Here is a 27304-nt window from a genome sequence, read left to right as displayed (position 1 = left end):
CTGCCATCCTGACCCTGCCACCCACTTTGCACCTCCTCATCAGGTCCACGTGTCCCCAGCAACACACTCCCTCCAGGCCCTGCCAGTCCTGCTGCTAGCTTCCTAGCTCAGCTCCTTCTAGCTCAGCTCTTTCTCTTCCTCTTAGAAATCTGTCCCCAGAGTAATGGCGGAACCTTGTCCTTCTTTTTGCCCACTTGCTGAGAAGAGGGGCGTGAACTGTCCTGTCTGGAAGTCCTTGTGGAAGCGTGTGTTCACTTTGCTCTGCAGCAGCACCGTGGAAAGCAGGCAGATTTTCTCACGTGGTTCTCCAAAATGTTTGCTTTGAAACGCAAGAGAGAACCAGAGTCTTTCTGCCACTCTTGGGCCCCTTGGATCTGTGACTCTTTCGCCCCTCGAGCCCCGCCCCCTTCAGGAAAGAACCGAGCCTCTTCCAGAGCACCGCTGCCAGCAGGGAAGTGATGGGACCCTGGCCCAAGGTGCCTCCTCAAGCGTGTTCTCATTCTCTGGAAGCGCTTCTCCAAGCAAGGAGGGCATCCAGCAAAACTGGCCGTGGGACTGCCAGGTGGCCCTGAATTATGCTGAGTGATTGGCCAGGAGTGTGTTAGGGTTGGGATTTCCTTTCCCTTCAGGGTGCACATTTGGGCTTCAGCATCTTTGATCCAAAGGCAGATGGAACAGGTTCAGATTCTAAGTTCCTGGAAGCTAAAAGGAACCACGAAGAGAGAAGAGGGCGTCGCAGCAGGGGTGGGGGAGGGCACCCGTCCGCTCTCCTCTCCGTCATTCACTCGCCACTCATCCTGATGCATCGGAAGCCTGCCTCTGCATCTCCCTAATGTTCCCAGAGAGGCTGCCCGTGGCTTCCCTGAGGCGGAGGCAGAAGCGCGTCCTGGCGCACGTTCACGCCCCGGGACCCAGTATGGTGGTTTCGCCTCACTGAGCCCTGGTTTCCTCTTGCGTAAAATGGGGACCATAACAGTGAGGTGGTTGAGAGTTCTGGATGAAGAAGCCCCATAGGGTGACGGCAGGGGGTCGGCCCTCCGTCTGTGCATTTCCTCCCTTCCACTGCGGAAGAACCAAGTAAAGATTGAGTGGATGCAGCCCCCTTCCCCGGGGAGGGCTGGAGTAGATGCCTCTGCTTTCTGTGCTGAAACCAGCTGATCTTCATAAAGTTCTGGGATCCTCTGCTGGCAGATGTCTGTGCCGTTACAAAGCACTGAAATAGTGGGGTAGTGGGATCCTATGGGGGCAGTAATCCTCTTGACTTTTCTTCTTGAAATATGGCGTAGAAATTCCGTAAAGAGGGAAAGCGTACCAGCAGGAGTGGTTGCCTGGCCCCCACACCTTGCTGAGTCCATAGTTTTCTCATGCTTTTGGTCCCTGTTCTAGGAGAGTGGCAGTTCCCAGAAGCCTGGGAAGCACGGCCCAGGCCAAGACAAACCCCATGAGACTTACCGACTGCTGAAACGCAGGAATCTGATCATAGAGGCTGTCACCAACCTCCGCTTAATCGAGAGCTTATTCACGTAAGGAGTAGTCTGTCTGTCTGTCTTGCATTAGTAGTAAATCCCACATCAATCAGTCATCACCATCCACAGAAATGACTTAGAGGCATTTGCATCTCTCTTCTGCTGTATGGATTCTCATAGGAGCCCTTTGTGGTAGAAAGGATTTGCAGTCTGTGTGATTTGAAAAGTGTAGACATGGAGGAATATCCATACACTTGACAGGGAGAGAATGATGGAGCAGGAAACAGAGGTCACGGGGAAAGTGCATCTGCCTTGTTCCTTCTTTAGGAATTTGGTGCTCAGGAAGGGGTGAGAGGAAACGGAGGCAGCTAATAGCATCAGCTTAGAAACACTGTTATTAATTCTCCAGGGAGCCTTTTGTTCAAACAGAAATCTTTTATGAAAACAAAAACAAAAGGGACTGTGAATGGATAAAGAAGATGTGGCACATATATACAATGGAATAAAAAAGAAACAAAATTGAGTTATTTGTAGTGAGGTGGATGGACCTAGAGTCTGTCGAACAGAGTGAAGTAAGTCAGAAAGAGAAAAACAAATACCGTATGCTAACGCATATACATGGAATCAAAAAAAAAAAACGGTTCTGAAGAACCTAGGGGCAGGACAGGAATAAAGAGGAAGACATAGAAAATGGACTTGAGGGCATGGGGTGGGAGGGCGAAGCTGGAGCGAAGTGAGAGTAGCATCGACTTATATACACTACCGAATGTAAAATAGTTGGCTGCTGGGAAGCAGCCGCATAGCACAGGGAGATCGGCTCAGTGCTTTGCGATGACCTAGAGGGGTGGGATAGGGAGGGTGGGAGGGAGGGGATATGGGGACACGTGTGTGCATGTGGCTGATTAGCTTTGTTGTGCAGCAGAAACTAACACGGTATTGTGAAGCAGTTATACTCCAATAAAGATCTATTAAAAAGAAAAAAAAAACGGGGGACACATGTGGAGCTTCTGTGTCCAGGGTGCAGTGGAGGCTCTGCTCCCTGGTTTGGTCCTTCTAACCCACTGTTAACCACCACGTCCTCGGAGGCATCCTTGGGCTTCTGGGCAGCCAAGGTCAAAGCCACTCGATTGGAAGGAGCCTTACCCTTGAGTCAAGGATGTGAGTTCTCTAACTAGGGGATGGGGAGACCGCCTGTGGATACTGCTGCCTGGGTCTCCTCTTCTGTGCAGGTGAGATGGAGCTAGGTGCTCCTAATATCCCTTCTGGACCTGCCATTCTATGAGTAGTGATACAGAAGCATCACCATAGTGACTCAGTAACATCTAGAGAGAAGATACGTGAGGAGAGGAGTCAAAAGAGCTTCAGATCTGAGGGTGTCAACGGTGGTAAACTGGAACATTCCTTAGCTGGATGTTGAATTAGCATGGAGACTCAGTGAAGACAGATTTCCATCACGGAGCTCAGTTTCTCCACCATCGTTGTCTTGACTCATGTAATCTCTTTAGTTCCTGGTGAAAGGCTCAGAACGTGAAGCTGCTGTGAATGGTGGCTTGTCTTTAGCTAACTCATTTATCACAAAGAGAGATGATCTTTGCCATCTTAAGAAGTCATCCTTTCAGTGGTGAAACACCCTTTAATTCTCCCCTACTTTCTGCTGGATCCCATTAGGCAGGTGTCGGTTGCCTGGGTCTAGAAAGGCCTTCCCTGGTGAGACTGGGAATATTAACGGCTTATTCTGTGACTCTGCAGGATTCAGAAGATGATCATGGATCAGGAGAAGCAAGAAGGTGTGTCCACCAAGTGCTGCAAGAAGTCCATCGTGCGCTTGGTGCGGAACCTGTCCGAGGAAGGCCTTCTGAGGCTGTATCGGACGACAGTCATTCAAGACGGCATCAAGAAGAAGGTAACCACACAGACCACTGCGCGTGCCGGGTGTTTTCTTACCCAGTTTCCCACATCCTTGTCCCTCGGTTGTTCCTTTGTTGCCGATAGTTCGGAATTTCCCATTATGCCTCCTCACTGGGGCAACAGGGATTATCTCCACTTCCTGTGGAAGCGGGAAACAGAAAAGAGGCATAACCTGCTTGGATTGTAGAGCAGCCTGTGCAGCCCAAGGCAGGTGTCCTGCCCCACAGCCAGCCTTGAAGGAGAGGATGGTAATGGAGGCATATCCAGGTTCAGCTGACTAGCACTGGGAGAAATGAAGCAACATTTAGAAGGTGGAAAATTTGGGGCTTTCCCTGGTGGCACAGTGGTTAAGAATCCGCCTGCCAATGCAGGGGACACGGGTTCGAGCCCTGGTCCGGGAAGATCCCACACGCCACAGAGTAGCTAAGCCCGTGCGCCACAACTGCTGAGCCTGTGCTCTAGAGCCCGTGAGCCACAACTACTGAAGCCCATGCGCCCAGAGCCTGTGCTCTGCAACAAGAGAAGCCACCGCAATGAGAAGGCCATGCACCACAACAAAGAGTAGCCCCCGCTCGCCAAAACTAGAGAAAGCTCGAGCACAGCAACGAAGACCCAGTGCGGCCAAAAATAAATAAATTAAGGTGGAAAATTTAGACTAAGCAGCAAAAACATTAGCCACCGAAATCTGCAGCAACATATCCCAGAGGAAATGATGTCAGCGATTCAATTAGCATGCACTGCCGGGTCGTCCAATGAGGACAGTGGATCTCTTCTTTCCCAATGTATCTGTTTCTGTAAAGTTTAAAGTTTGGGGCCATTCCCATAGCAACTGCAGCTCAGTGGCTTTGCACATATTCTAAGGCATAAATTTTTCAGGGTCAGAGTCATTTGAGATACCCGGCTGGGCGTTGGGACCAAAGGGAATGGTGCTGCGGAATAGGCATTTGTAATTTCCTGCCCTTTCTTCTGACTACGTTTTAAATCTCTGCCTTAAGAAAGCTCTGCTTTGATGTTTTGTTTTCTTAATAAGGTGGCAAGGTCATTTCTGGTCTTTTTTACTTTGTCTTATTTTTTTGAGACCTTTGAAATTTGAGAGACATAGAGCAGTACCAGAAAATGACTTAAAAAGCTCTGTTTCTACCATCCCAAGTTGGGCAGCTCATCAGTTATATCTGCTGTGGGTCCCCTTGACATCGCCCCTCTCGCTTCCCCAGGCTGCCTGCCTCTCATCCCCCTGAGCGTGGCAGGAGGTCCTGGTGCTGACCTCTCTCCCTGGGGGACAACAGCCCAGCCGGTCAGCAGCAATGCCTCTGATTTCTGTTGGTCTTCACAGAGCAGGTCTTTCCGACGTGCAGCCTCCTCAGGCAGTAACTGAGAGCAGGGGAATGAAATCTCCCCCAGCCTAGGAGTGGAGAGAGACTGTGTTTATGTGGACATATGGACATCTGCCGTGTCCCCCATGCCTATTTGTTTTTGTTTTTGTGGTACGCGGGCCTCTCACTGTTGTGGCCCCTCCCGTTGCGGAGCGCAGGCTCAGCGGCCATGGCTCACGGGCCCAGCCGCTCCGCGGCACGTGGGATCCTCCCGAACCGGGGCACGAACCCGCGTCCCCTGCATCGGCAGGCGGACTCTCCACCACTACGCCACCAGGGAAGCCCCCCCCCCCATGCCTATTTGGTCGCCTATCCATCGGTGGTACCAGAGGGAGTGGGCAAGAGGTGGGGATGAGGAGTGAGTGTCCCAGGTGAACACTGAGGGTCGATCAGTGTCCCAGTGCTGGGGGCCTCTTGCCAGGGGGTTACCACTGTCGTCGCCCATTTGCCAGCTGGAAGGGCCGCTGTATTGTACCTCTGCCTCCAGAGTAAGCTTCAGTTTCTCTGGCACCCAGAGCGTGCGCTGGTGGCTGGCTCCCGCCGATCTGCTGGAGCCATGCTGGCTGGAGTTGCTGTGTCCGGCACCCGCCTTTTGCCGTTGCTCCTGCGTCCTGCCCTGTCCATCGGACTCTTGGGAAGTTGGCCCAGCCGTTTGGCTGTGGAAAGTGGGGAGCTAGGAATGCTTTGTATTTGCTCCTGGCTTATAGATTCTCTGAGGTGTTACCTAACTGTATCTCATTTGAACCTCACAAAACCACGAAAGCAGTTGGCAGGGCAGCGGGGAGGGGTCTCCATTTCCCAAGTGAGGAGCAGAAGAGATGGAGCCTTGTGTGGCCTTCGGAGTCGCTGTCCAGGCGTGGCCACCTGTCCCCCGTGACCCACCCTCTTCAGGCCATTTTGGGCATTGAAGCCTGCTGGCCAGAGTTACTTGTTTAGAAAACCTTACCTTGCTGTCTCCTGGGGCCCAGGCCTCACACCCCCATCTGCTGCTCAGCACCTTGGAACAGCTAAAACGAAGAAGGCAGCCCCAGATCCTCTGTCACTTTGTTTAGAGGCACAGCTGGCAGGAGTCCCCCGATGGCAGTCTCAGCAAGGGGAGATTAATGAAAACCGCTGACCTCTTCCAGATGGAAGCCCTCGGGATTCCCGAGCGGCTGTGGGACATGCTCAGCTAGCAGGATGGGGTGTCGGGAGCAGCCCCCCAGGTAGCAGCCGGGACCAGTGGGCCATGACAGCCCAGCTGGCACATTACGGATGGCGGAGCTTTCTGGCTTGGGCACTTGAGGGATCTTGATGCCAGAAACTGTAAGGGCACACTGTTTAGCATTTTACTTCCCGTTTCATAACTGCCTTTTGGAAATGTCAGTGACGGCAGGTATAACCAGGGTTCCACCAGGGAACCAAGTTGTGGAACTAAGTCTCCCCTGGCACCTCCCCAGCCCTTTGGGACCCCCGACCTCTCTCCATAGGTGGATCTGGTGGTGCACCCGTCCATGGACCAGAACGACCCTCTGGTGAGAAGTGCCATCGAGCAGGTTCGTTTCCGGATGTCCAATTCAAGCACAGCCAACAGGCAAGTGGCAGCTCCCACGGGAATTCACAGTGACGCTGCCTCGGTTTGTGTTCCAGCCTGAAGCAGTTTCCACAAAAGCCCTTTATTCATACTTTTGTGAGATCAGTGAGGTCACTGGTTTGGGGTTTATGGTTCATAGCCTAGCCTCAAAAAGAATCAATTTCTGGATTCTTTAAGAGGAAAAAAATCCTAACATTCTTCTTTTTTTTTTTTTTCTTTTTTAAATTTTTATTGTATATTGGGGCATAGTTGGTTAACAATATTGTTACTTTCAGGTTATACATATGTGTGTGTGTGTGTGTGTGTGTATATATATATATATATAAAGTTATACACGTATCTATTCTTGTTCAAATTCTTTTCCCATTTGGGCTGTTAGAGAATAATGAGCAGAGTTCCCCTCTGCTAACATTCTTAATTCTATGCTCTCTAATAGAGTGTGGACAGAGTGCTCTAAGTCATAGGCCCTATGACATGTGAGACTTGCATAGTTTATAATATAGCTCAGAACGATTGTGGTTGCCTTTCTGAGGTCTTCTCTCATTTTGTTCATAAACCACCTAATGGACTGGCAGAAAGCTCAGTGGGAGAACGTTCTCAGTTGGGTTTAAATTAGAGGTGGCGCCTGGGCTCGCAGATGTTGGTTTGTGTGGCCTGCCATGCCTTGGCCACAGGGGCTTTGAATCAGTTACCAGTTAATTTCATGTCAAATTCCTGATTTCTGGCATCGATGAAAGTGTCAGCGGTCCCAGCACATTGGGCAGCCCTTCTCGTGAGGTAGGAGCTGCCCCGTAGGTGGGGGTCCACTGTCCAGGTCACCCCCAAATGTCCAGTGCCCCGACACATTTTATCCGTTTACATCACCTGTTTGGCCCCTACAGGCAGTTGATTTGAAACCCCAGGGCCAAATTCTTGAGGACAGACCCTGTCCTTTCTCAGCCCTTGGTTTTCTAACATCTTATATTTGAACTTCAGGGTTAAAGCGCCCCAGCCTCCAGTGCCTCAAGGGGAAGCTGAAGAAGAAAGTCAAGGAAAAGGGGGCCCAAGAGGATCAGGAGACTCTCAGCTGAATGCTTCCTCTAAAGTAGAAAGTGGACGGGTGAAGAAGACTGATGAGAAAATGGGCATAACCCAGCTGAAAAACTATCACCCTGTTGTAGGTAAAAAGCAGCTTCTTGTCAGGGTCTGTTTGTGTTTCATTTGGTCTTCTGAGTCACTTGGTGTTGCACATCCGAGCCCTGGGCTGCAGGCAGAGAGTCAGGTCTGAATCAACAGCTGGGGTCGTGGGGGGCTGGTCACGTGCCAGCATCAGTTTTCCTGTCTGTAAAATGGGGGTGATTCTTGCCCGGAGTACCTCACAAGGCTGTTGTGAGGCCCAGGTGAAATTATGCCAAGTCCCAACCTGAGGAATTGTTCACGAAGATTAACTCTTTCTGCTGAATACCCTTGGGCTGGAACATTCTGTAAACCACAGAAAATCTCTGCCTTTCCTGAGCCCACAAGCCTCTGGTAGTTACAGCCACTGATGGGTTTGAGCATTCATCTAATTTTCTGGGATGCAGATCTCAAACAGGGCGCTCTCCCCTCACCCCACACCAAGCTGCTCTGACGTCAGCTTGTGCTGGGCCGGTGCCCACGGCCGGGCCTTCGTAGTTGAGGTGTAGTTGTAGTTTCTGGTCACAGCATGCAGCTGGAGGAGGAGGACGATGGTGACGGCTCACAGACTGCTGTCAGGCAGAAACCTCCTGGTGGGGGACCCGGCAACCCGGGGATTCTGAGCAGGGGAGGTCATTTGTGTGACTTCCCTTGCTGAGGGCTCCGGGCACAGGGACTTGGCCCAGACTCTTAAGGTGTCACAGTTAGAAAGTACAGATGGAGGGAGAAACCTGCGCACGAGGCGTCGCAGTGGAGTAGCACGTGCACCTGAGTGGGCAAGAGGCAGCCGGGAGCTCTTTGCGCGGTCCAGGCCTGACAGCAGAGGAGGGGCCCTGCGGTCCCTTGTCCTCGCCACCCTGTTCCTATGCCTCCCTTGGCTCTCACCTGTCTCCTCTCGCTGGGGAAAGTCAAGGAGCACTTTGTGTCAAAGAAATAAGCTGTTTAGAAGAACCTCGATTCTGGGATGTTTTGCACAGTCCCCGTCAGCCTCAGGTCCTCTTGCTGGGGTCTGTCGTGGTGGCCCCCTGCCCTTTTACACTCCGGCTCACCTCCTGCGCACTCCTCCTTCCTTGCTCCACCCCGTCACTCGGGCCAACCGGCCCTTCCTCGATTGTGCCAGGCACACCCCCGTCTCAGCCTTCTTGCATTCGCCCTGGGGGGCATGTCGCCCAGGTGTCTGCATGGTCCGCTCCCTCACCAGCTCGAGGATGTCCCTTAAGGCCTCTCCCCAGTGAGACCTTCCAGTCCTCTGTAGAATTATAGCCCTCCTCTGCCTGCCTTGCTTTATTCTCTGCATCAGCTCTCTCCATCTGACGTACTGTCTTCGGTAGTTTGTTACTGTCTGCCCTTTCCCGCTAGAAAGTGAGTCCCGTGAGGGTGAAAACATTTGCCGTCTCCCTGGCCCCTGGGATGCAGTGGCACTCAATAGTTTTTGAATGAATTGAACTCAATTGAATCTGGGATTTTCAAGCATCGCCCTCCTTTCTTGCCCCAGTTCCTGGACTTGGGCGTTCTCTAGGGTTTCTGCCCAAAATGCCTCGCCTGCGGGTGATCCACATGTTTCTGTGGTACCTGATCTATGGGCACCCTGCCAAGGACACGGTGGAGAAGCCGGGCTTCAGCAGCGAAAGGAGGACGGGAGCCCCATCCTCCTCCGGGAGCAACTTGGAGGCCTCCTTGGATGCCCCACCCCAGGACACCCAGGATGGAGCCACCCGGGAGGGTGAAGTGGAGCTCTCCACGGAGACCGGTGAGATGCCCTGGGCAGGCAGGCCCCAGTGGGGTCCAGAGGGGAGTCATGGTGGTTCCTTGTCCTTAGGACCTGAACCGGCTGAGTCCCCTATTGCCCTGATCCAAACAAAGACATAATCCAAGCGTCCTGAGCCTCCGGGCTTCCTGCCTGACAAGGAGGGTGTTGCCCTAGTTCGTGGTGAGAGGGAACCAAGACCTACTGGGAGGCGATACCAGCATCATGACCGGGGACCCTGTCTCAGGACTGACCCCTGTTTTCTCCCAGTGTACGTGGATGAAGCCTCGTGGACGCGCTACATCCCTCCCGTCCCAGTCCACAAGGACTTTGGCTTCGGCTGGGCTCTGGTCAGTGACATTCTTCTCTGCCTGCCCCTCTCCATCTTCACCCAGATTGTGCAAGTCAGCTACAAGGTACTGATGACTCCCAGGCTTTCTCAGGGGCTGGTCCCTCAGCTCCATACCAGAGGGCCTGCACTCACCTGTCAAGAGAAAATGCTTGCAGTTGCCTGGCTGGCTGGCTGGCTGGGTGGCTCGATAGATAGATAGATAGGTAGGTAGGTAGATAGATAGAGAGAGAGAGAGAGAGAGAGAGGCTAGATAGATAGATAGATAGGCTCGCTAGATAGATAGATAGATAGACAAAGAAAGAAAGAGAAAGGCAGACAGAATAGATTGGGTGGATGGATGGATAGATGGTGAGTCAAGGGAAATATTTCAAAGTCTTGTTCTTCTAGATCAGTCAAAAGACAGACAATTATGGTATAGCAATAAAATACATTTTTACAAATTTGGTAAATACAGAAAAAGGAAGAAATAGAAATTACCATAGAAATGCTATAACTTCATCACTCAGAGGTATCACTGCTAGTGTTTTTGGTGCATTTTCTTCTAGTCTTTTTCTTCCTATGCCATGTTTGTATGTAATGCATGTGTATATATGTGAGGTCTTCCTTTTTAAAAAAAACTGAATTGAGACCATACTGTATTCACTCTTTTATGATCTGTTCTTTCCACTGAACAATGTATTGTATTTTCCACATCATTGCTTTACCTTGATATTAAGTAAATCCATAGTATTCCTTCTTATGCATGTACCCTAATGTATTTTAACCACTACTCTATTTTTGGACATTTAAGCTCCAGTTTCCTGGTGGTGTAGTGACATGTTGATGAATACTTTTTGTTAGATGTATTTGTGGGCAGCTCCAAAATTTTTCGTCTTGGGTTAAGGATAGAAGTGGAATCCCTGGCTTTGAAGGCAATAAGCATCCTTCATCCTTTTTAAATTTTTAAAATATGAATAAATATATTCCCCTATTGTCCCCCAGAAATGTTTTAGTACTTTGCATGCCCACCAGCAGGGAATGAGGCCACCTGTTTACTGTACCCGGAAGTGTGGCAGATGGGTTGGAGGGGAGGGGCGTCAGGACTGAGAAATGTGGGGGGTTTGGAGTGACAGGCAAGAGGGGGCTCTCTTCCCGTGGGACGGATGGCCAGATTCAGCGAGACCACAGCCTGGAAAGTAGTGGTGTTTTTTTCACAATTCTTGCAATTCACCCTGTCCTTGAGGGTGAGCTGAGCCTGAAAATCACCTCTCAGGTGGACAACCTCGAGGAGTTTCTGAACGACCCTCTGAAGAAGCACACGCTGATCCGCTTTCTCCCCAGGCCCATCCGGCAACAGCTTCTGTACAAGAGGTGAGGTCCCTGCAGCCGACTCAGGGCGGCCGAGGGTCCTGGTAGGCCCCTTGGAGTTACGCTTCTGAGTAATCGTTGACCAGGAAGAGGAAAGGTTTCTGCCTGCCAGGTTGTAGCGACCCAAGGTCATTAATTCAGCCACCTGTGCCTTCTACATAAAGCACAGAGGCAAATGCAGTGTGGGCTGGGACTTTTTAGTACTTGCTTTCAAGGTTCTTTTAAAGTAAAATCTGCTGATAAAGACTGCAGGTAATGAGGTGGGTCTTTCCTTTTATTACTTCTACTTTCGAACTCAAGCCCCCCAAGTAGGATCAATGCCCCGTTGCCCTGGTTGGTGTTGGGATGAGGGTTCTGGGTCTCAGCACAGTTCAGGCCCGAGGCCCGTCCTCAAGGTGTCACAGGTCGAAGAGAGGAGAAGAAGCAAGTCACATCCCTCACCCCCGTGCAGACCCCCTGACGGCAGCTGAGAACCCGCCACCCCCCTCTGTTTTCCAGACGTTACATTTTCTCGGTGGTGGAGAACCTTCAGAAGCTGTGCTACATGGGGCTGCTCCAGTTTGGGCCCACAGAGAAGTTTCAGGATAAAGACCAGGTAACAGCCTCCAGGCCCAGATGAAGGTGGTCCTGATGGCTAAGCGCAGTTTCCAGACACCTCACCCGGTGCTGAGGCTGAGGCTCTCCCCTCACCCCATCCGGTGTCTCCCTCGTAGGTCTTTATCTTCTTGAAGAAGAACGTGGTCATCGTGGACACCACCACCTGTGACCCCCATTACAACCTGGCCCACAGCAGCCGGCCCTTCGAGAGGCGTCTCTACGTCCTGAACTCAATGCAGGACGTGGAGAACTATTGGTTCGATCTGCAGTGCGTCTGCCTCAACACCCCGCTAGGTACCATCCATCTTTACTGGGCTCGCTGTTTTCCCTCCTTTCTGTGGGATAGCGGGAGTTAGAGCTAGAAGAGACTGGAAGCCACCTGCTGGTTTTCCGACTGTCCCCCAGAGGCCTGGAGTGTCCTGGAAGCTCCCTTAGAAAGGGCAGTGGTGGGCCTTACCTGGGAGGGCCACTAGCCCTCCACCCCATTGAGCCCACGCAGCTTCGCTTTTGTCTTTATTCTTTTGCTCCTTCAGTGGGTATTTATTGAACACCTTGTGTGTGTCTTTTTCTGCGCCCGATCACACAGCAACAGGACTTATGCTGTCTTGGCGAAGACACAGCACACAGAGATCCAGAGTGTGATAAGAGCTGGGGAGGAAACACACTGGGTGATGAATCGAGGGTGTTTTACTGGGCTGGTCAGGAGCAGCCTTTCTGAGGAGGAGACTTTGAGCTGAGTTCTAAAGGGTGAGGCCGAGCCCGCCGTGACCAGAGCTGACGAGGAGCATCCCCGGCAGGTGCAACGGCCCCGAGTGCTGATGGAGAAACAGAAGAGGCTGGTGTGCGTGGGGGCGGAGGGGCAGCTGATGAGCTGGAGAAGCAGGCAGGAAGCAGACTCTGGGGCCTTGCAGGACACAGGGAGAGTTCAAGTTTGTTCTAAGAGCAGCGAGAAGCCATTGGAGGTTGTAAGCCAAGATCTCAGGTCTTTCAGAGTTGCCCTGGCTGCTGTGTGGAGAACAGACTGAGAGGCACCAGAGTGGAAGCAGGGAGACCAGCTAGGGGCTGTGATTCAGGTCCAGGAGAGGTCCGCTGGTGATAGTGAAGGACAGAGGACAGGCTGGGAGGTCTTTAGGAGGAGGGACTGACCAGACTGTCCAGTGGGTCAGATGACTTGGGCTTTGAGTTAAGCCTTGGCTTGTTTTTTCTTCTCTCTCTGGAACATCCCGACCTATGTTCACCTTGCAGATGGCCACTCCTACTTCAAGCATTCTCTCTCCGAGAAAGCCTTTCCAGCATCTTTACTGTCACCTGACGTCATTCTGGGAATTCCTTGAGTACAGGGAATTTGGCTTGTGTCCCCAGCGTGTCTCAGAGTGCCTGGTACATAGGTGACATCCCGTAAATGTTTGTGGAATGAACGGAGGGTTTGTAGAAGGCGTTAGAACCTCCAGTCTTGTGCTCTTTCCTCTAAGCCAGTTTTCATCAGTTCCGTTCTTGCCACCTGTCCCAGGAGGAAAAGGACGCCACATTGCATCTGCACCCGGGAGAGGACTCCCTCTCTTCCTTCTGTCACAGAGCTGGAAGATCAAGGTTACACTTTGATTTTTGCAGAGCGGGGGCCACATGTTTATTGGGTAGAACTGTTTAATGCCCATACGCTAATGAGCACTCGTAGAGGTACTTGAATGGGTCCAGACAAATTTTAGAATCAGTGTTTTGTAGAATCCTCTGGCATCAGCAGTGAGCTAGGCTTTTATCAGGGCAGATTTTAAAGTGCCCTAACTCCCCTGCATTTTATACCTAGATAAAAATTTGCGAACCAGTATGTTATTTGCACCAGAGTTTTTCAGGCTTGACCACTGGTGAATTTCCATCCCTTCCCATGTTCGTGAGCCGAAATGTCGGGGGGCTTATTGAGTCCGTTAATCAGGCATTGATTGTCCCTTCATTCAACAGACATTTGAGGGGGTTCTGCCCCATCAATAATGAGACGTGAGGATCCTTTAAAGTGAGGCTCCCAGAGCATGAGTGCACACAGGCAGCACCTGGGGAACCCGTTGAAATGCGGATTACTGGGCGCGGTCCAGGGATTTGGACTCAGCAGCCCTGGGGAGGACCTGAATCTGCGTCTCCCACAGGCAGCTTGGCGGTGCACGGTGAAGCATCGCCTGAAGTCCTCTTAGGTTCAAGGTCCATTCAGACGCGTGACCTTGGGTGAGCTCTCTGTAACCTCCTGAGCCTCAGTTTCTTCATTTCTAATCTGGGAGCACCACCACTGCCTTGTGGGGCTGAGGTGAAGCTTGAACCAGACATCTCACGTAAAGCTCCAGCTGGGAGGTGCAGGGCATGGACTCTCCCCACTGACCATGTTATGAGAGGCTCTTCGGTAGTCTGCAAATTATCATAGCCTTCCCTGGCCTGACACAAGCAACAGTTTTTTTGTTTGTTTGTTTTGTTGTTTTCAAGCAACGGATTTAATCGTATTTTATATTTCCTTGCAAGAGATGCTTTATTGTGGAATCACTGAATGTAATTTCCCAGCTAAATTAATGCACCTCTCGGGCACTCAGGAAACGTCTGGCTGTTCCTGGAGCCCAGTGCGCCCAGGGAGACTGTGACGCTGCCTCGCACTGTCTAGATCCCCACCAGCCCGACCCTGGCAGCCACCACCGTGAGCAGCCGTTTTCACTCATCACTTCCTCTGTGCGACACACAACTCCCCGGGGCATCCCCCTGGAAGGAAGAAGGCGTGGGCTTTCTCTGGTTGCCTGCTCGCCTTGCCGTCTTAATAGAGTACAGGCTGCACGCAGACCCTTTTCTCAGGTTCACGACCAGCTTTAACTCTCTGCCTTCTGCATTTTGTGCAAGGAGGTCCACCAGTTTCAGACCCTCTCCCCTGATGGGGAGCCTGGTCACAGAAAGGGAAGCCAGTCTTCTCTTGCCACCCTGCGGCAGGCCGTGGCCAGCAGACCGTGGCAGGAAGGTGTCCTCAGCGGGGCTTGTGTCTGGTTTCCTAGGCGTGGTGCGCTGCCCGCGCATCCGGAAGAACAGCGGCCCAGATCAGGGCAGCGATGAGGAGGGCAGTCTGCAGAAGGAGCAGGAGAGCGCCATGGACAAGCACACACTGGAGCGCAAGTGTGCCATGATGGAGTACACCGCGTGCGTCCCCGCCCCGCCCCGCCCCCACACGCAGAGCCGCGGGGGTCCTGGTCCTGCAGGCTCTGGCCCGCCCCCCATCGGGCTTCCCCGTCAGGCCCGGAAGCCTGAGTCTCTGGTGCCAAGGCTGCAAGTTGGTGGCCGTGGGTGCAGAAATTGGGAATTTTACATAACAGTCTGGGTTTCTGACAAGCCCTTTACTTCCACCTGCCAGGTGTTTTTCTGGGAAGGTAACAGTTAATAATAAATGCCCCCTGCCCACTCCATGAGCTCTCTTTTCACTTCCCAAGGAGGGCTTGTTTTCTGTTTATTTCCATCTCCCAGGGGCAGCCGTGAGGTCGTGGATGAAGGCTTTATCCCCGGAGATGGGCTGGGAGCCGCTGGGCTCGATTCCAGTTTCTACGGACACCTAAAGCGAAACTGGATCTGGACCAGCTACATCATCGACAAGGCCAAAAAGGTGGGCTTTCAGGACGGGGGCATCCATCCCCGGGCCCCAACCCGGGGAGCTGCCGTTGCTACTCACCTGCTTGTCCCTTTCCTGGCTCACAGATTTTGAACTGGCCAAACCAAAACTGACCAGAGACACAAATAATTACTTCCATATATACTAAAGGCATGTCAGGCCCCTTAAATGTCTGCCTGGCCTTTTTTTTTTTCCCCCAATGGATTCTAATTTATTCTGCAATGTGGACAAATATTCCTTTTTAAAACAAAGAACAGAAAGTCTGTAAGACAAAGGTCACATGGGGAGGGGGTTCGTGTGTGATAGGAGGGTGGCAGTCCCCGCACAGCCTCTTCGTCAGAGACTCGTGCAACTCAGCGCTGTGGCTGCCCTGGGCTCCCCGGGGTCCATGAAAGCTCACACTTTATCCGGTGCCACCCTCGTCTTTTAGGAGACCACCGCGTCGGAGAACGGGCTCACGGTGAGGCTGCAGACGTTTCTGTCCAAGCGCCCGTTGCCTCTTGGCGCTGGAGGTACGTGGGCCAGGAGTTTAGCAGAAATAGACGTGGGACTGTCTCGGGCCGACACGATCGCTGCACATTGGCTTTGGCTTCTGGCCTTTGCAGAGGTCATTCTGCAGCGGCGGTGTCCTATGCTTATTCCCAGGCAACGGCAGGCTGACTGTCTGGGGAGAAGCGCGAGCGGGATCGGGGCTCTGTGCTGACAGAGAAGAACACTTTGAGGTTGGCCGAGAGCCCACGCTGGACAGGAACCAGAAAGTGAGGGGTGGGAAAAGCCAGAAGCGCAAACGGCTGAAGAAGGACCCTGGGAAGAAGATCAAGAGAAAGAAAAAAGGTTTCGGGATGCTCGTTTGTGTTTGCCAGGCTTGCCTTTGCATGTACGGTCTGGCTGGGGATGGACAGCATCCTCCCCGCAGCCCAGCCTGAGCTCTGCCTTCAGACTCGGGTTCCGTCTCCTTAAATGTGGAGCACTAACTCTGCGTGATCACGTTTTATTTTCCACACCCAGCCTGCTGACCGAGAGGGCCTCGAACTGACTCTGTACTTCCCCCTGCTTTCTCTGTCTCTGCATTGTGTAGAACCTTTTCACTTAGTAACTCCCTCAGTTCAAATTTCTAATTTCTTCTCAACTGGGAAAAAAAAAACCTTGGCAAAAAATCCATAGCAAAGTCCTCATCACAACCAGCCCAAATCCTATTATTCTTTTGGTTTGCTTTTTAATATCTGCATCTGTGCTAATCAGGGCAAAGTTTAAAGTTATGTTGTGTTTTTAAATCAGAGGCAACATGGGTGTCACTTAAGCCTGCAGGATCTCTCCAGATCTCGTGAACCCATCGTGTGCGGTGCCTTATAGATTGCCCTTTTGGAGTCTTCATTTGGGCGGTATTTACAGCGAAGGAGGGCAGCGAGGAGGCCAGTGTGCAGGTTTTAGCCCACCTTTGTATCACCTCAGTGGTGTGCGTGTTTCAACAGTGATCTGATAGCTGTAGCTATTCCAGCTGAGAACAGAATATTTTAACAGGAACCTGTTTTTAGTGGTTTATCCTGCTGGTGCTCAAAACAAATAGGCTCACGTCAGCTGAAACAGCCTCCTCTGTTTAGCCTGTCCACATATGCATAAGATCAATTTGGCCCGCAAAGACCTGAATTCATTACAAGGCAAAATACGTGGTGGTGTCGATTTGAATCTAAATGCTCTTGCCCACTTTTCTCCTGCCCTCATTTGGAAGACACTCACTAAACAAACAGTCTTTGGGAATTGGCAGTAACACATGGTAGCATATGGCATCTGCCTGTGAAACTACCACCAGCGACTCCCCGAGGGGAAGTAACTTTGGGAAACCCAGTGGTTGAGAGCTCCAGGTTCCAGTCCTGTCTGCTGCTCACTAGGCTCTGACTTTGGGCAAGGTGCTGTATCTCTCTGTGTTTCAGATTCCTCAGCCGCCAAATGGGGATAATAATTGTATCCTTCTCATAGGGTTGTTGCCAAGTATTATTTTTAATTATAAGTGGATGTACGTAAAAAGCTTACTCCAGTGTTTGGCACCTAGTAAACATTCCGTAATGTCAGTGATTGTTATTATTTAGGTAGTAGCTACTTTGTGCCAGGCGCTGCGCGAGGTGTTTTATACCCAGTCTCGTTCACTCCTCAAGGCAGCCCCGTAGAGTGGGCCTTGTTGTCCCCACGCTGCGCCAGAGTTTGCACAGCATCTCTGAGGTCGCAGAGCAGGGAATGGTGGGGACCCACTTGTCCAGAGAGCGCACCCCAAGCAGGCTCCCTCGGCTTCTGTGCGATGTGCTTTCAAAGGGCTCAGTGCCTCCAAGGGAAGGATCAGAGATGGGCAGATAACTAACAAGAGGCTGCATCAGGCTGCCCAGCCCATCGCCATGAAATGTGACCAAAGAGGAATGATGAAAGGGGTAAAAAAAAATCTTGTCGGGATGGGCTGAGTCTTTTGTGATTAGTTTACATGACTCCCCACACGATGAGATTCTGATAACCAGTACCTTGGTGCAGTCTGACCTGCTGGGTAGGGACCCTTCCCCTCTCCACAGTGACAGCTCCAAACTGGTTATTAGAGGCCCCTTCTCCTCTTCCCCTCTTAGAAGAGCTCCCGGAAGAAAAAAGCAAAAGGCTGCGATACCACGACGAGGCCGACCAGAGCGCCCTGCAGAGGATGACCCGGCTGCGCGTCACCTGGTCCATGCAGGAGGACGGGCTGCTCGTGCTCTGCCGGATTGCCAGCAACGTCCTCAACACCAAGGTACCCGGGCCAGCGCCCCCGCCCCCTCCCAGCCTCTGGCCCGCTGATTTGCGAGTCCCTCTCGTTATGGGACCCACATAGGGAGGCTCATGCCTGGGACCTCTCATCCATCCCATCTACTCCACTTGGCCACTGGGAGAAGCATTTCCCAGAATCTAGCAATGGATACCACGCTCGTTTTCTTCTTTTGTTTTGTTTTAATTTTATTGGGGTATAGTTGATTTACAGTGTTGCGTTAGTGTCAGGTGTATAGCAAAATTAATCTGTTACACATATACATAGATCCACTCTTTTTTAGATTCTTTTCCCATTTAGGTCATTCGAAGGTACTGATAGAGGTTCCCTGTGCTATACAGCAGGTTCTTCATAGTTATCCGCGCGCCCGCCATGCTTATTTTTGCACGTCTGTTTCCTGGCTTCGGCTCACGCATCTATGTCTTTGCCTGGCTGCAGGCCACACGGCTGAGAGCTGTGCTCTCCCTCGCTCTTCACCAGGAATCTGACCCTTCCCTGCTCCCCGCCTCCCACCCTCATCTGCCTGGAAAACTCCTATTTATCTTTCAGTAACCGCTTATCATCTCTGGAAAGGCTTCCCTGATCCTGCCAAAGGGAAGTAGTTACTGCGTTCTCGCTCTGCCCCTTGGACGCGTACATTTCACGCTGCTCCTTTGGCTTCTGGTGCCTCTTAGCCCACTGGAGTGGCTGCTTCTAGAGGCAGAGAGACTTCTTACTTGTTTTTGTAGCTGCAGCCCCTCGCGTGGTGCCTCCCATGCAGTAATCCCTCTGTCCGTGCGGACCAAGTCAGCGTGGGACAGTGGCTGTCCCCAGCTTCACTCCCCGCCTCCCATGCCATGCCGAGGCGAATGTCCCATCAGGCTGGTTCCCAGAAGCCACCCGGAGCGTGGGCTCTGCCAGTGTCCCGTCCAGGGCCCCTTCCAGGCAGTAATACCGCCACGCAGAGTAGGTGAGGCGGCTTCATAGGAGCCCCGTTTGTGTTTCCTGTTCTCAGCCATACCAGCCAAGAGAAACCCACTGAGAGGTCTGACACCCTGCCTGCAAGCTCATTAAATCCCTTTTCTTTATTATTATTGCCCCAGATTTTCTTATCCCTCCACCCCTTCCTAAATCCCCACCCAATCCCTTCTGCCAGGAGGAACCCGAAGGCGTGTTGCTGTCCCTAATACCTGGCCTTGTCTCATCACAGCACTGATGGGAGAGGCCTCTCCCCCGCCCTCCACCCCCCGCCCTCCACGCAGCCAGGGGAGCCAGGAGAGCCTTGCACGGACCCTCCACTCATTCGCTTCAACTTACACCAGATTCCTGGGCCCACTCCTGCTGGGGCGCTAAAAAAAAAACCCTGTCATCAAGCCCCTTCCTTACCTGGGCTGTGCCTTCCTGCATGTGTTCACTGAGAGGGTCTCCTGAGTCTGTGACTCAGCACGTTCCATTTCCACTAGTGTAACCACAGGCGCCGTACACAGAGCGTTCTTGAGTGTACACGATGGGTACTTAAACCTCTACAACCGTCTAATGAAATGCATCTTCTATACTCCTGACCTCCTGTGGCGCAGTGCCCTCCAGTCAGTATTACCCAAGCACCCTCTGAGCACCTCTACTAGTCACCAAAATATACTCTTCCCACTGGACCTGGAGGATTTGTCTTATTCCTCTCTGCCCAGCACCCTCTCAGGGCCAGGCACATGGTCAGTGCCCAGTAAATGTGACTGAGTAAATGCGTGAGGTGACAGTATTGAGTGTCTGCTGAGGAAAGAGTTTCCACAGGACGTATTCCCCCCTCCTTTACATTAGTGACCCATATTGTGGGCTCCGAAGATACTGAGTTTGTGTCTTGGCTTGTGTTTAATCCAGGTGAAGGGCCCGTTTGTCCCCTGGCAGGTCGTGCGGGACATTCTGCACTCAAGCTTGGAAGAGTCTTTGGATAAAACATCCCATTCGGTCGGACGAAGAGCTCGCTACATAGTCAAAAATCCACAAGCCTATCTGAACTATAAGTAAGCCTCCTTTGAACTTCCATGACTCCAAGACGAGGGTATCCCAGTGCTTCTAGTTCATTCTTTACACTTCTTTCATCCCATTTGCTTAAGAGTCGGCTGTAAAATCCAGATAGATAAAATCTGAGTCGTCCAGTAGCACGTCAGTAGTCTGTTGGAGACTGTTAGTGAGATTGTCCTTGATTTGGGGGGCTGGGTGTGATTCTGGGCACTTTCACATTCACGGTGTTACTTACACTTTAGAACAGCTTGTGAAGCAGGTGCTCCTTTGTTACAGGTGAAGAAACAGGCTAGGTGACAGCGCTGAATGTCACCTCTTCACCTCACCCGAGTAGCATGTGGTGAAAGCAGAGGCCTCTGCCCATTTCCACTAGGGTTTCAACACTCCAGAGCAGCTCTTGATGTCTCCGTGTTAGTGGTCCATCACATGGCTCACTCCAGAAAGGAGCTAGACAGGAACGGGATCAATGGACCAAATGCACTCAGCCATTTCCTCAGCAGAGCCGGGCGTTCCCTAAAGACGTGAGGGGATGGCAGCTGGCCAGGAGCTGCAAAGCCTCCCCCATCGTCAGTTGCCAGGGAGGCTGCCCGCCGTCTCTTTCTCTCAGGGCCACGGTGTAAAGCCGTCCTCAGCCCCGTCAGACTCCTGCAGCTCCCTCCCGCCGCCGGCGTGGGCTCGAGTGGGGAAGCCCAGCGGGTGGTGTGGGAGGGTACCCGAGTGTTGCAGCCAGCATGAGGGTGAGGCCGGGAAGCGGAGCTGCTTCCACCAGCTGATGTTCGGGCCACGGGTCAGTGGGAGAGCTTGGCTCCAAGTTGATTCCGAGCCGTGCGCTGCCTGCAGTCAGCCAGATTGCAAAGAAAGCAGCCCAGCCCTGGATTGCAGAGGAGACTCAGCCCCTCTGCCCAGGCTTCTCAGTCTCGGCGCTGCTGACATGTGGGGCGGCTCATTCTCTGTTGGGGGGTGTCCTGGGCACTGTGGGGTGTTTAGCAGCCTCCCTGCCTCCACCCCCGTGGTGCCAGTGGCAACCTGCCCACACCCACCACCACCCTCACCCCCACCCCCACCCCCACCCCCCGCCAACTGTGACAATCAAAAATGTCTTCACACGCCCCCCCCCCCGGGGGGGAGCAGATCGCCCCGAGGAGAACCACTGGGTTAGACGCACCAAGGGGCCTTTCTGTGTGAAGCCACTTCCCCAGTGCATGGAAGACTCTTAGAATGTTCTGTCTGAAAGGGCTCTGATCACCTGGTCCAAAGTCCTCCTTTTTGCAGAGTGGAAACAGGCCCAGAGACAGCATGCAAGTTGGCTGGGGTGACAGTGAGCTGGCAGTGAAGTGAGATCTGGAAGTTGGGTTTCCTGGCCCCTGCCTGACGCTCTTCCTCTTGTCCTGCAGCAGCCGGGGAAGGGGGACATGAAGGGGGCTGCAGGGTGCGCAGGCCAGGTCTCCGTCCACTGCAGCTCAGAGCTGTGGGACCTGGGACGGGGCATTTATCCCCTTAGAGGCTGTGAGCAGAACGATACCAATAGTAACCACACCTGTCCCACCTGCCCTGGCCCTTGGCTTCTGTGTGACCTTGGGGGCAGGGGCGGACCTTACACCTCACTGAGCTGTGAAGTGGAATGACAGTCTCTACCTTGCAAGCTCTTTATGAAGGAGCAGCTTCAGCTTTCAAAGTGCGCAGCTCCTAGGAACCCAGCAAACGCTGGTTGTCTTTCCCTCCGTTTCCCTTTGGGCGGGTCAGGCTCTTTTGGTGCCTGGAGGTGTGAAGATGTGTGCAATGGACAGAGTGCTGGAGGAGGCTGGAGCTCTTAATACCAAACACCAGGGCCTGTTTTTAAATATAAGATCCTCTTGGACATAGGTCTCTCCTGTGGTCTTGGCCAAATCCCCATGAGGGCAGGCGGGTGGAAGCTACTGTTCTCAGTTTGCACGTGGAGGACAGAAGCGCAGAGAAGTTGAGATGTGAAGCGTGAGCACAAACAGGCCGACCCCAAATCCTTCATTTTCAAAAGCTATAATCACCCAGCAGGCACATAAGCAGATCATACTTCGTGTTTACCCAAGGCCAGAACTGTTAGGACAGAAATCTTCCGGTGGTTCTGAACGTGGGCATTGTTACATTGCCCAGACCTCACTGTGGCCTGCTCTCCCCACAGGGTTTGCCTCGCCGAGGTGTACCAGGATAAGGCGCTGGTTGGAGATTTCATGAATCGAAAATGCGACTACGGAGACCCAAAGGTGGGCCCCGTGTGGTGGTCGGGCTCAGCCTGCCCTGAAGGCAGGGATTTCTAGGTTCTAGTCTGGTCCTCTGGGTCCCACGGTGCCTCTGCCAGCCTTGCAAACATGGGCTTTCCCCCTGCTCATTTGGGAAATTGACTTGTCAGTTCTTTGGCTGTGGCCCTCACTTGATCTGGGTTCAGCATCAGTTTTAAAGATGATTAGAATTTGCCGTGTCTCTTTGCAACGCTGCTGTGTCTTGGGTCTATTTTATTAAGAAAATAGGGTTGCTCTTCAGAAATTACAAACAGCTAGACTTCTGGAAAGCTCGTGGATAGGCCATGAGTTTTTTTGTTGTTGTTTTTTTTTTTTAATTTAAAATTTTATTTTTATTTTTGGCTGCGTTGGGTCCTTGTTGCTGTGCGCAGGCTTTCTCTAGTTGTGGCGAGCGGGGGCTACTCTTCGTTGCGGTGTGCGGGCTTCTCATTGTGGTGGTTTCTCTTGTTGTGGAGCATGGGCTCTAGGCGCGCGGGCTTCAGTAGTTGTGGCACGTGGGCTCAGTCGTTGTGGCGCACGGGCTTAGTTGCTCCGCGGCATGTGGGATCTTCCCGGAGTAGGGCTCGAACCCTTGTCCCCTGCATTGGCAGGCAGACTCTTAACCACTGTGCCACCAGGGAAGCCCGGCCATGAGTTTTCTTTCTGAGTTTTCTGTGGGTGGGGCTGGGACGGTGATTGACAAGGAAGGAAGCTGTCTTTCCAGACCCAGGCTTCTCTGCTCTGTGGCTCAGAGTCTGCTCACCCCTCACTCATTGAGCTAACACCGGACTCCGCTGTGTGTATGTCCGGCCTTGCGCCAGGTGAGACCAGCTGAAATGGAGCCACAGGGCAGTGGGGCGGGCAGAGAAGTAAATGCGGACCGCAGAACAGTGCAGCCACCCTGAGAGAGGAAAGCACGGGCCGCTGAGGGCTCAGAGGGAGAATTAGGAGTGCTTTTGATGCAGGTGATGGAAAAAAAAACATCACAGGGGCTTAAGGCTTTTTTTCCCCCATGTGCCAAGCAGCCTGGAAGTAGGCCATCCTATGCAGGTGCAGCAAAGCAGAGATGTCCTCAGAGTCCCAGGTTTATCCTGTCACTCCATCCCCATCCCTGGTGGTCAGCTTTCCATCCTCATGCTGGTCACCTCATGGCTGCCAGGTAACTGCTGGAGCTCGGTCCTTACAACAGAATCCCAGGGCAAGAAGAAGTGGGGAGAGGGCCCTTGTACCAGGGAGGGGACAGCCTTTCCCAGAAGATCCGTCCTGACTCACCTCGGGAAGCTGGGCAGGCTGTCTCCCCACACCAAATTGGGGCTGGCTCCACTGCTAAGAAAGAACGGGATAAAGGAAGTAGGCGACCAACGGCGTCTACTGCAGAGGGCTTTTCAGATGTGTCAGCACTGAGCCCAGACTGCAGAGATGAGGGACCAGCCGAGGAAAGGCAGAGGAGGAAGGGGGGCGAGGTGCCCCATGGGAGGACGGCAACGAGAGGCGTCAGAGAGGAGTGTGAACTTGTCCTGTAGTGCTGGACACCGGGTGACAGGGTGACGGGGTCGGTTTGCCGGCCATACCATGGAGGATGAGTTGGAGGTGTGAGCCTGGGGGTGGCGAGGCAGTGAGGGACCACGCTGTGATCCAGGTCTGCACTGGGATGGTCGCAGGTTGGGTAAAGAGGAGGAGGGGTTCAAGGTTGAGCGTGGCAGTGGAGGCCGACTTGCACAGGTGCGTCACAGAGGGACAGACCTGGGGGGAGGGAGGCGACAAGGGGACACAGGCCTGCTGATTGGAGGAGACTGCACAGGACATGTTCGGGGCTCCCATCTGGGGCTTAGGGGAGAGTGCTGGCGGCGCCGGTGTAAGGCTCTCCATCTCCGAGTGAAGTGGTGAGCACCTGTCACCTTCCCGGGGGGCTGGGGAGGCAGGAGGGCACAGGAGACAGTGTTTCTGTCAATGTCTCTGGGAGGTCGCTGCTGAGGGAGTTTGCTACAAGATTTTCCCTCAATGTGTCTTGGTGAAACCTCCATTCAGGGAGAAAAAGGGCTTAACATCTCATTCTCTCATGTTGAAAGGTTTGTGCCAGCGAGTTTAAAGAATTTGTGGAGAAGCTTAAAGAGAAGTTCAGTTCAGCCCTAAGGAATCCTAACCTTGAAATCCCAGACACACTCAAGGAGCTGTTTGCCAGGTAAGGTTCCCTTGGGAAGGTTCTGTGTGAACTTTGGGGCAAGAGGAAAAGTCACCGGCCAGGACCGCCACGGGTGTGTCCCCCACCAGCCGTTCCACTTGACTTTGCAGCGAACCCTGCACTACCCTTGACTTCGGGTGCCCTCGTCTCCTCTCATGGGCGACTTGAAAATGGGAGGCACTGCCATCCCTCGCGCCCCACCAAGTACTCCCTTCCATTACAGGAAGGCCCTGCTCTGACTTAATTCTGGCTTGCTCAAGTATTTGAGTCCTTTTGCTATGATTGCTCATTTTAAGCACGAGGAAACTCTGAGGTGTACTTAACTTCCCAAGGTCACAGTGCTAGTGAGCCCCAGGCCAGGATTTGAACTTAGGTAGGTCTGACCCCAGAGCCCCTGCTCTTTCCAGCTCAGCCACTGGGCATCTGGAAAAGAACATGCTTGGGTTTGAGCCCAGACCTGTGAAACTTGAAAATCTTGAGTGCTGTGAACCAGACCTATTTCCGCTGCTTAATCTAAACGTGAATCCCTCCTCTTCACCATCCTCATTAGGATAGTCACTCTCGCCACTGTATTTCCACATTTCTTCCTGTAGAGACAATGTCCATCCATCAGGTCCCACTGTGAACTGTGTGGTACCTTTTCAGTGAGCCGTCTGCGTTTCCGTTGGGGATCTCGTCCTTTCATTCACCCAACAAATAGTTGATGTCGTGCCCACCGTGTGCCAGGGCCAAGGAGCGATTTGTAGTCGTTTACAGATCTTGCCTTTGCCACAAACTCTTCCCCAGAACCCACAAGTGGCATGGTTTCTCTTCAGTCTTGAAGATGTTTCAAGTGGCCTGTTTAGCTATGTATAATTTCTGTCCCCACATATTTTCAATAAATTTGTGGGGCAACTTTTAGTTATGAAAGGAGACGTTTAAGAGTTTTAAATAAGAGTTCATGACCCATCTAGAGGAAAGAAAAAAGTTCCAGCTGTAACAGCTTACCACTGAATTTGATCTTGAGCATTCAGGCAGGCAAAGCAAAAAAGAAGATGGTTCCAAATATTTTCTCGTTTGACCAAAATCAGGTCACGTTTTTCTGAAAAGGTGCCTTGTCTTGTTCCTAAATTTTAGGAAGCATTTACGATTGCAAAGATGAGTTTTGACTTTAGTTTTGTAGAAACCAAAGAAACGTCTCAAATAGGTGGCCATGTTGTTTTGTAGAGTTCTATGATTTACTTCTATATTTATTTGCTTGGTATGAACACAATAAAACAATATTACTTGGAGCTCAGAAAAGTAGACCGGGGGCTAACCTGTAATCCCATCACGTGATACAGCTATGCCCTGTGGGGCGTTTTCTCGCCACCTTCTTCCTTATGCTTGTTCTTCATCATGGTGAACCCACAGCTGTCTGTCCTCCGGTAACACTTAACAGTCGCTCCCTGTGAGTTCACGTCTCCTTGTTGCCTCAAAATGGTCAGTGAACGAACATTCCTCATTTCCTCAACCCTCATTCTTGCAACACGCTCAATTCGATGGGCAGAACGTGGTGTTTTCTCATTTTAATTAACATGTACATGTTTCAGTTTTAGGGACTTTACTGTTTTTTCCGCCATGTTAGCCAGTCAGTAGCCACCTCCCGCGAGCACCCCCTTGGCTATGGAAGGTCAGTTGGGCTCCGTTCACAAGTTCTTCTGTTTCCTATGCAGATACCGAGTTTTGATGATTGGAGATGAAAAAGACCAAGTCAGGAAAGAGGATGAACTTAATAGGCAAGTACTGACGGACCCAGTGCCTTTCCTAGGCCGCTTGACTGGGTTGTCCGCAGCCTAGCACAGGATCATCTAGGGCCGAATCTAGCCTGGTGCCGGTTTCTGGAAATAAAGTGTCATTGGAACACAGCCACACCCATTGCACGTGTAGTCTGCACTGCTTTCACGCTCTCACGGCAGGGTTGAGTGGCTGCAACAGAGACCGCTGGGCCCAAAGAGACTAAATTATTTATTATTAGGCCCTGTGCGGGGAGAGGCCCCTCACCCCGCCTGTCACTGGCCCAGCCTGAGGACGGGTTGGGGAAGGGGTTTGAACTCCTAGCCCAAGAACTTCCCAAGCAAAAACTCCCTTGGGACTTCCCTGGTGGTCCAGAGGTTAAGACTTCGCACCGCCACTGCAGGGGGGCGCCGGTTTGACCCCTGGTGGGGAAACTAAGATCCGACACGCTGCGCAGCACGGCGAAAAGTAAAAAAAAAAAAAAGAAAGAAGCCTCAGCCTTTTCTTTCCATCTTGGATAATCAGTATTCAATTTGGTTTTTAGCTCTGTATTCAATGAAAAGCCTATTCTCGTTGGAGAAACAGTTGTTTAAAATTAGACAAAAAGAAAATCTAAGCACTAACCACACGTGTTGTCATGAAAACCCGTTTCCAGGTTATGTCACCCCTTGCCCACCAGACTGAAACTTTTTCCCTGTGAAAATGGACCAATCAGTAAGGCATAAAAACCATCATTTCTTTTGTTTTGGTTTATGACTAGTTTGGACATTCGTATCACTTTTGTGAGATTCAAAACTTTTTTGAGACCGAATCTACCCAAGATGAGCGGTGCCCTGCGGCCTGTGGGCTCACGTGGCCCTGTTGCCTCGTCTCTTTCAGCGTGGATGACATCCACTTCCTGGTGCTCCAGAACCTGATCCAGAGCACACTGGCCCTCTCAGACAGCCAGATGGAGATCTACCAGTCATTTCAGGTGGGTGTCGGGGACGCAACGTCAGCTTCACAGCAGTGCTCTGGAACTCGGGGCCCTTCCCAGGCCGGGCCGTGTGAGGTTTCCACCCCTTCACTTCACTGCAGGGCCTCAGAGGACCTGATTGCCCCTGGGACTCTAGCCCTCACTCCGTTCATCTTTTTTTTTCTTCTTTTTTTTTTTGGCCACTCCCGAGCTTGTGCTTCCCTTGTTTCTAATGATCGC

At 52.2% G+C, this 27304-nt stretch overlaps 1 protein-coding gene across 1 annotated transcript in view; it reads left to right on the top strand.

The window, feature by feature from the left end:
• Nucleotides 1-27304, top strand: part of GTF3C1 (general transcription factor IIIC subunit 1) — a 72045-nt gene that overhangs the window by 32153 nt on the left and 12588 nt on the right. Inside the window, exons 11-29 of the mRNA XM_029219377.1 lie at nt 1387-1523; nt 3216-3369; nt 6217-6320; nt 7296-7480; nt 8971-9225; nt 9493-9638; nt 10827-10924; nt 11420-11516; nt 11635-11812; nt 14536-14677; nt 14999-15134; nt 15571-15652; nt 15786-15974; nt 17747-17904; nt 19774-19916; nt 22076-22157; nt 24242-24354; nt 26049-26111; nt 26989-27082. Coding sequence (XP_029075210.1) covers nt 1387-1523; nt 3216-3369; nt 6217-6320; nt 7296-7480; nt 8971-9225; nt 9493-9638; nt 10827-10924; nt 11420-11516; nt 11635-11812; nt 14536-14677; nt 14999-15134; nt 15571-15652; nt 15786-15974; nt 17747-17904; nt 19774-19916; nt 22076-22157; nt 24242-24354; nt 26049-26111; nt 26989-27082 — 2556 coding nt within the window. The remainder of the gene's footprint in view (nt 1-1386; nt 1524-3215; nt 3370-6216; nt 6321-7295; nt 7481-8970; nt 9226-9492; nt 9639-10826; nt 10925-11419; nt 11517-11634; nt 11813-14535; nt 14678-14998; nt 15135-15570; nt 15653-15785; nt 15975-17746; nt 17905-19773; nt 19917-22075; nt 22158-24241; nt 24355-26048; nt 26112-26988; nt 27083-27304) is intronic.

This window comes from Monodon monoceros, unplaced genomic scaffold, assembly GCF_005190385.1.
Source record: "Monodon monoceros isolate NGI ecotype Baffin Bay Population unplaced genomic scaffold, NGI_Narwhal_1 Super_Scaffold_13, whole genome shotgun sequence".
NCBI lineage: Eukaryota > Metazoa > Chordata > Mammalia > Artiodactyla > Monodontidae > Monodon > Monodon monoceros.
Note: the sequence above shows the minus strand (reverse complement) of the source record. Positions and strands in the feature narration are given on the sequence as shown.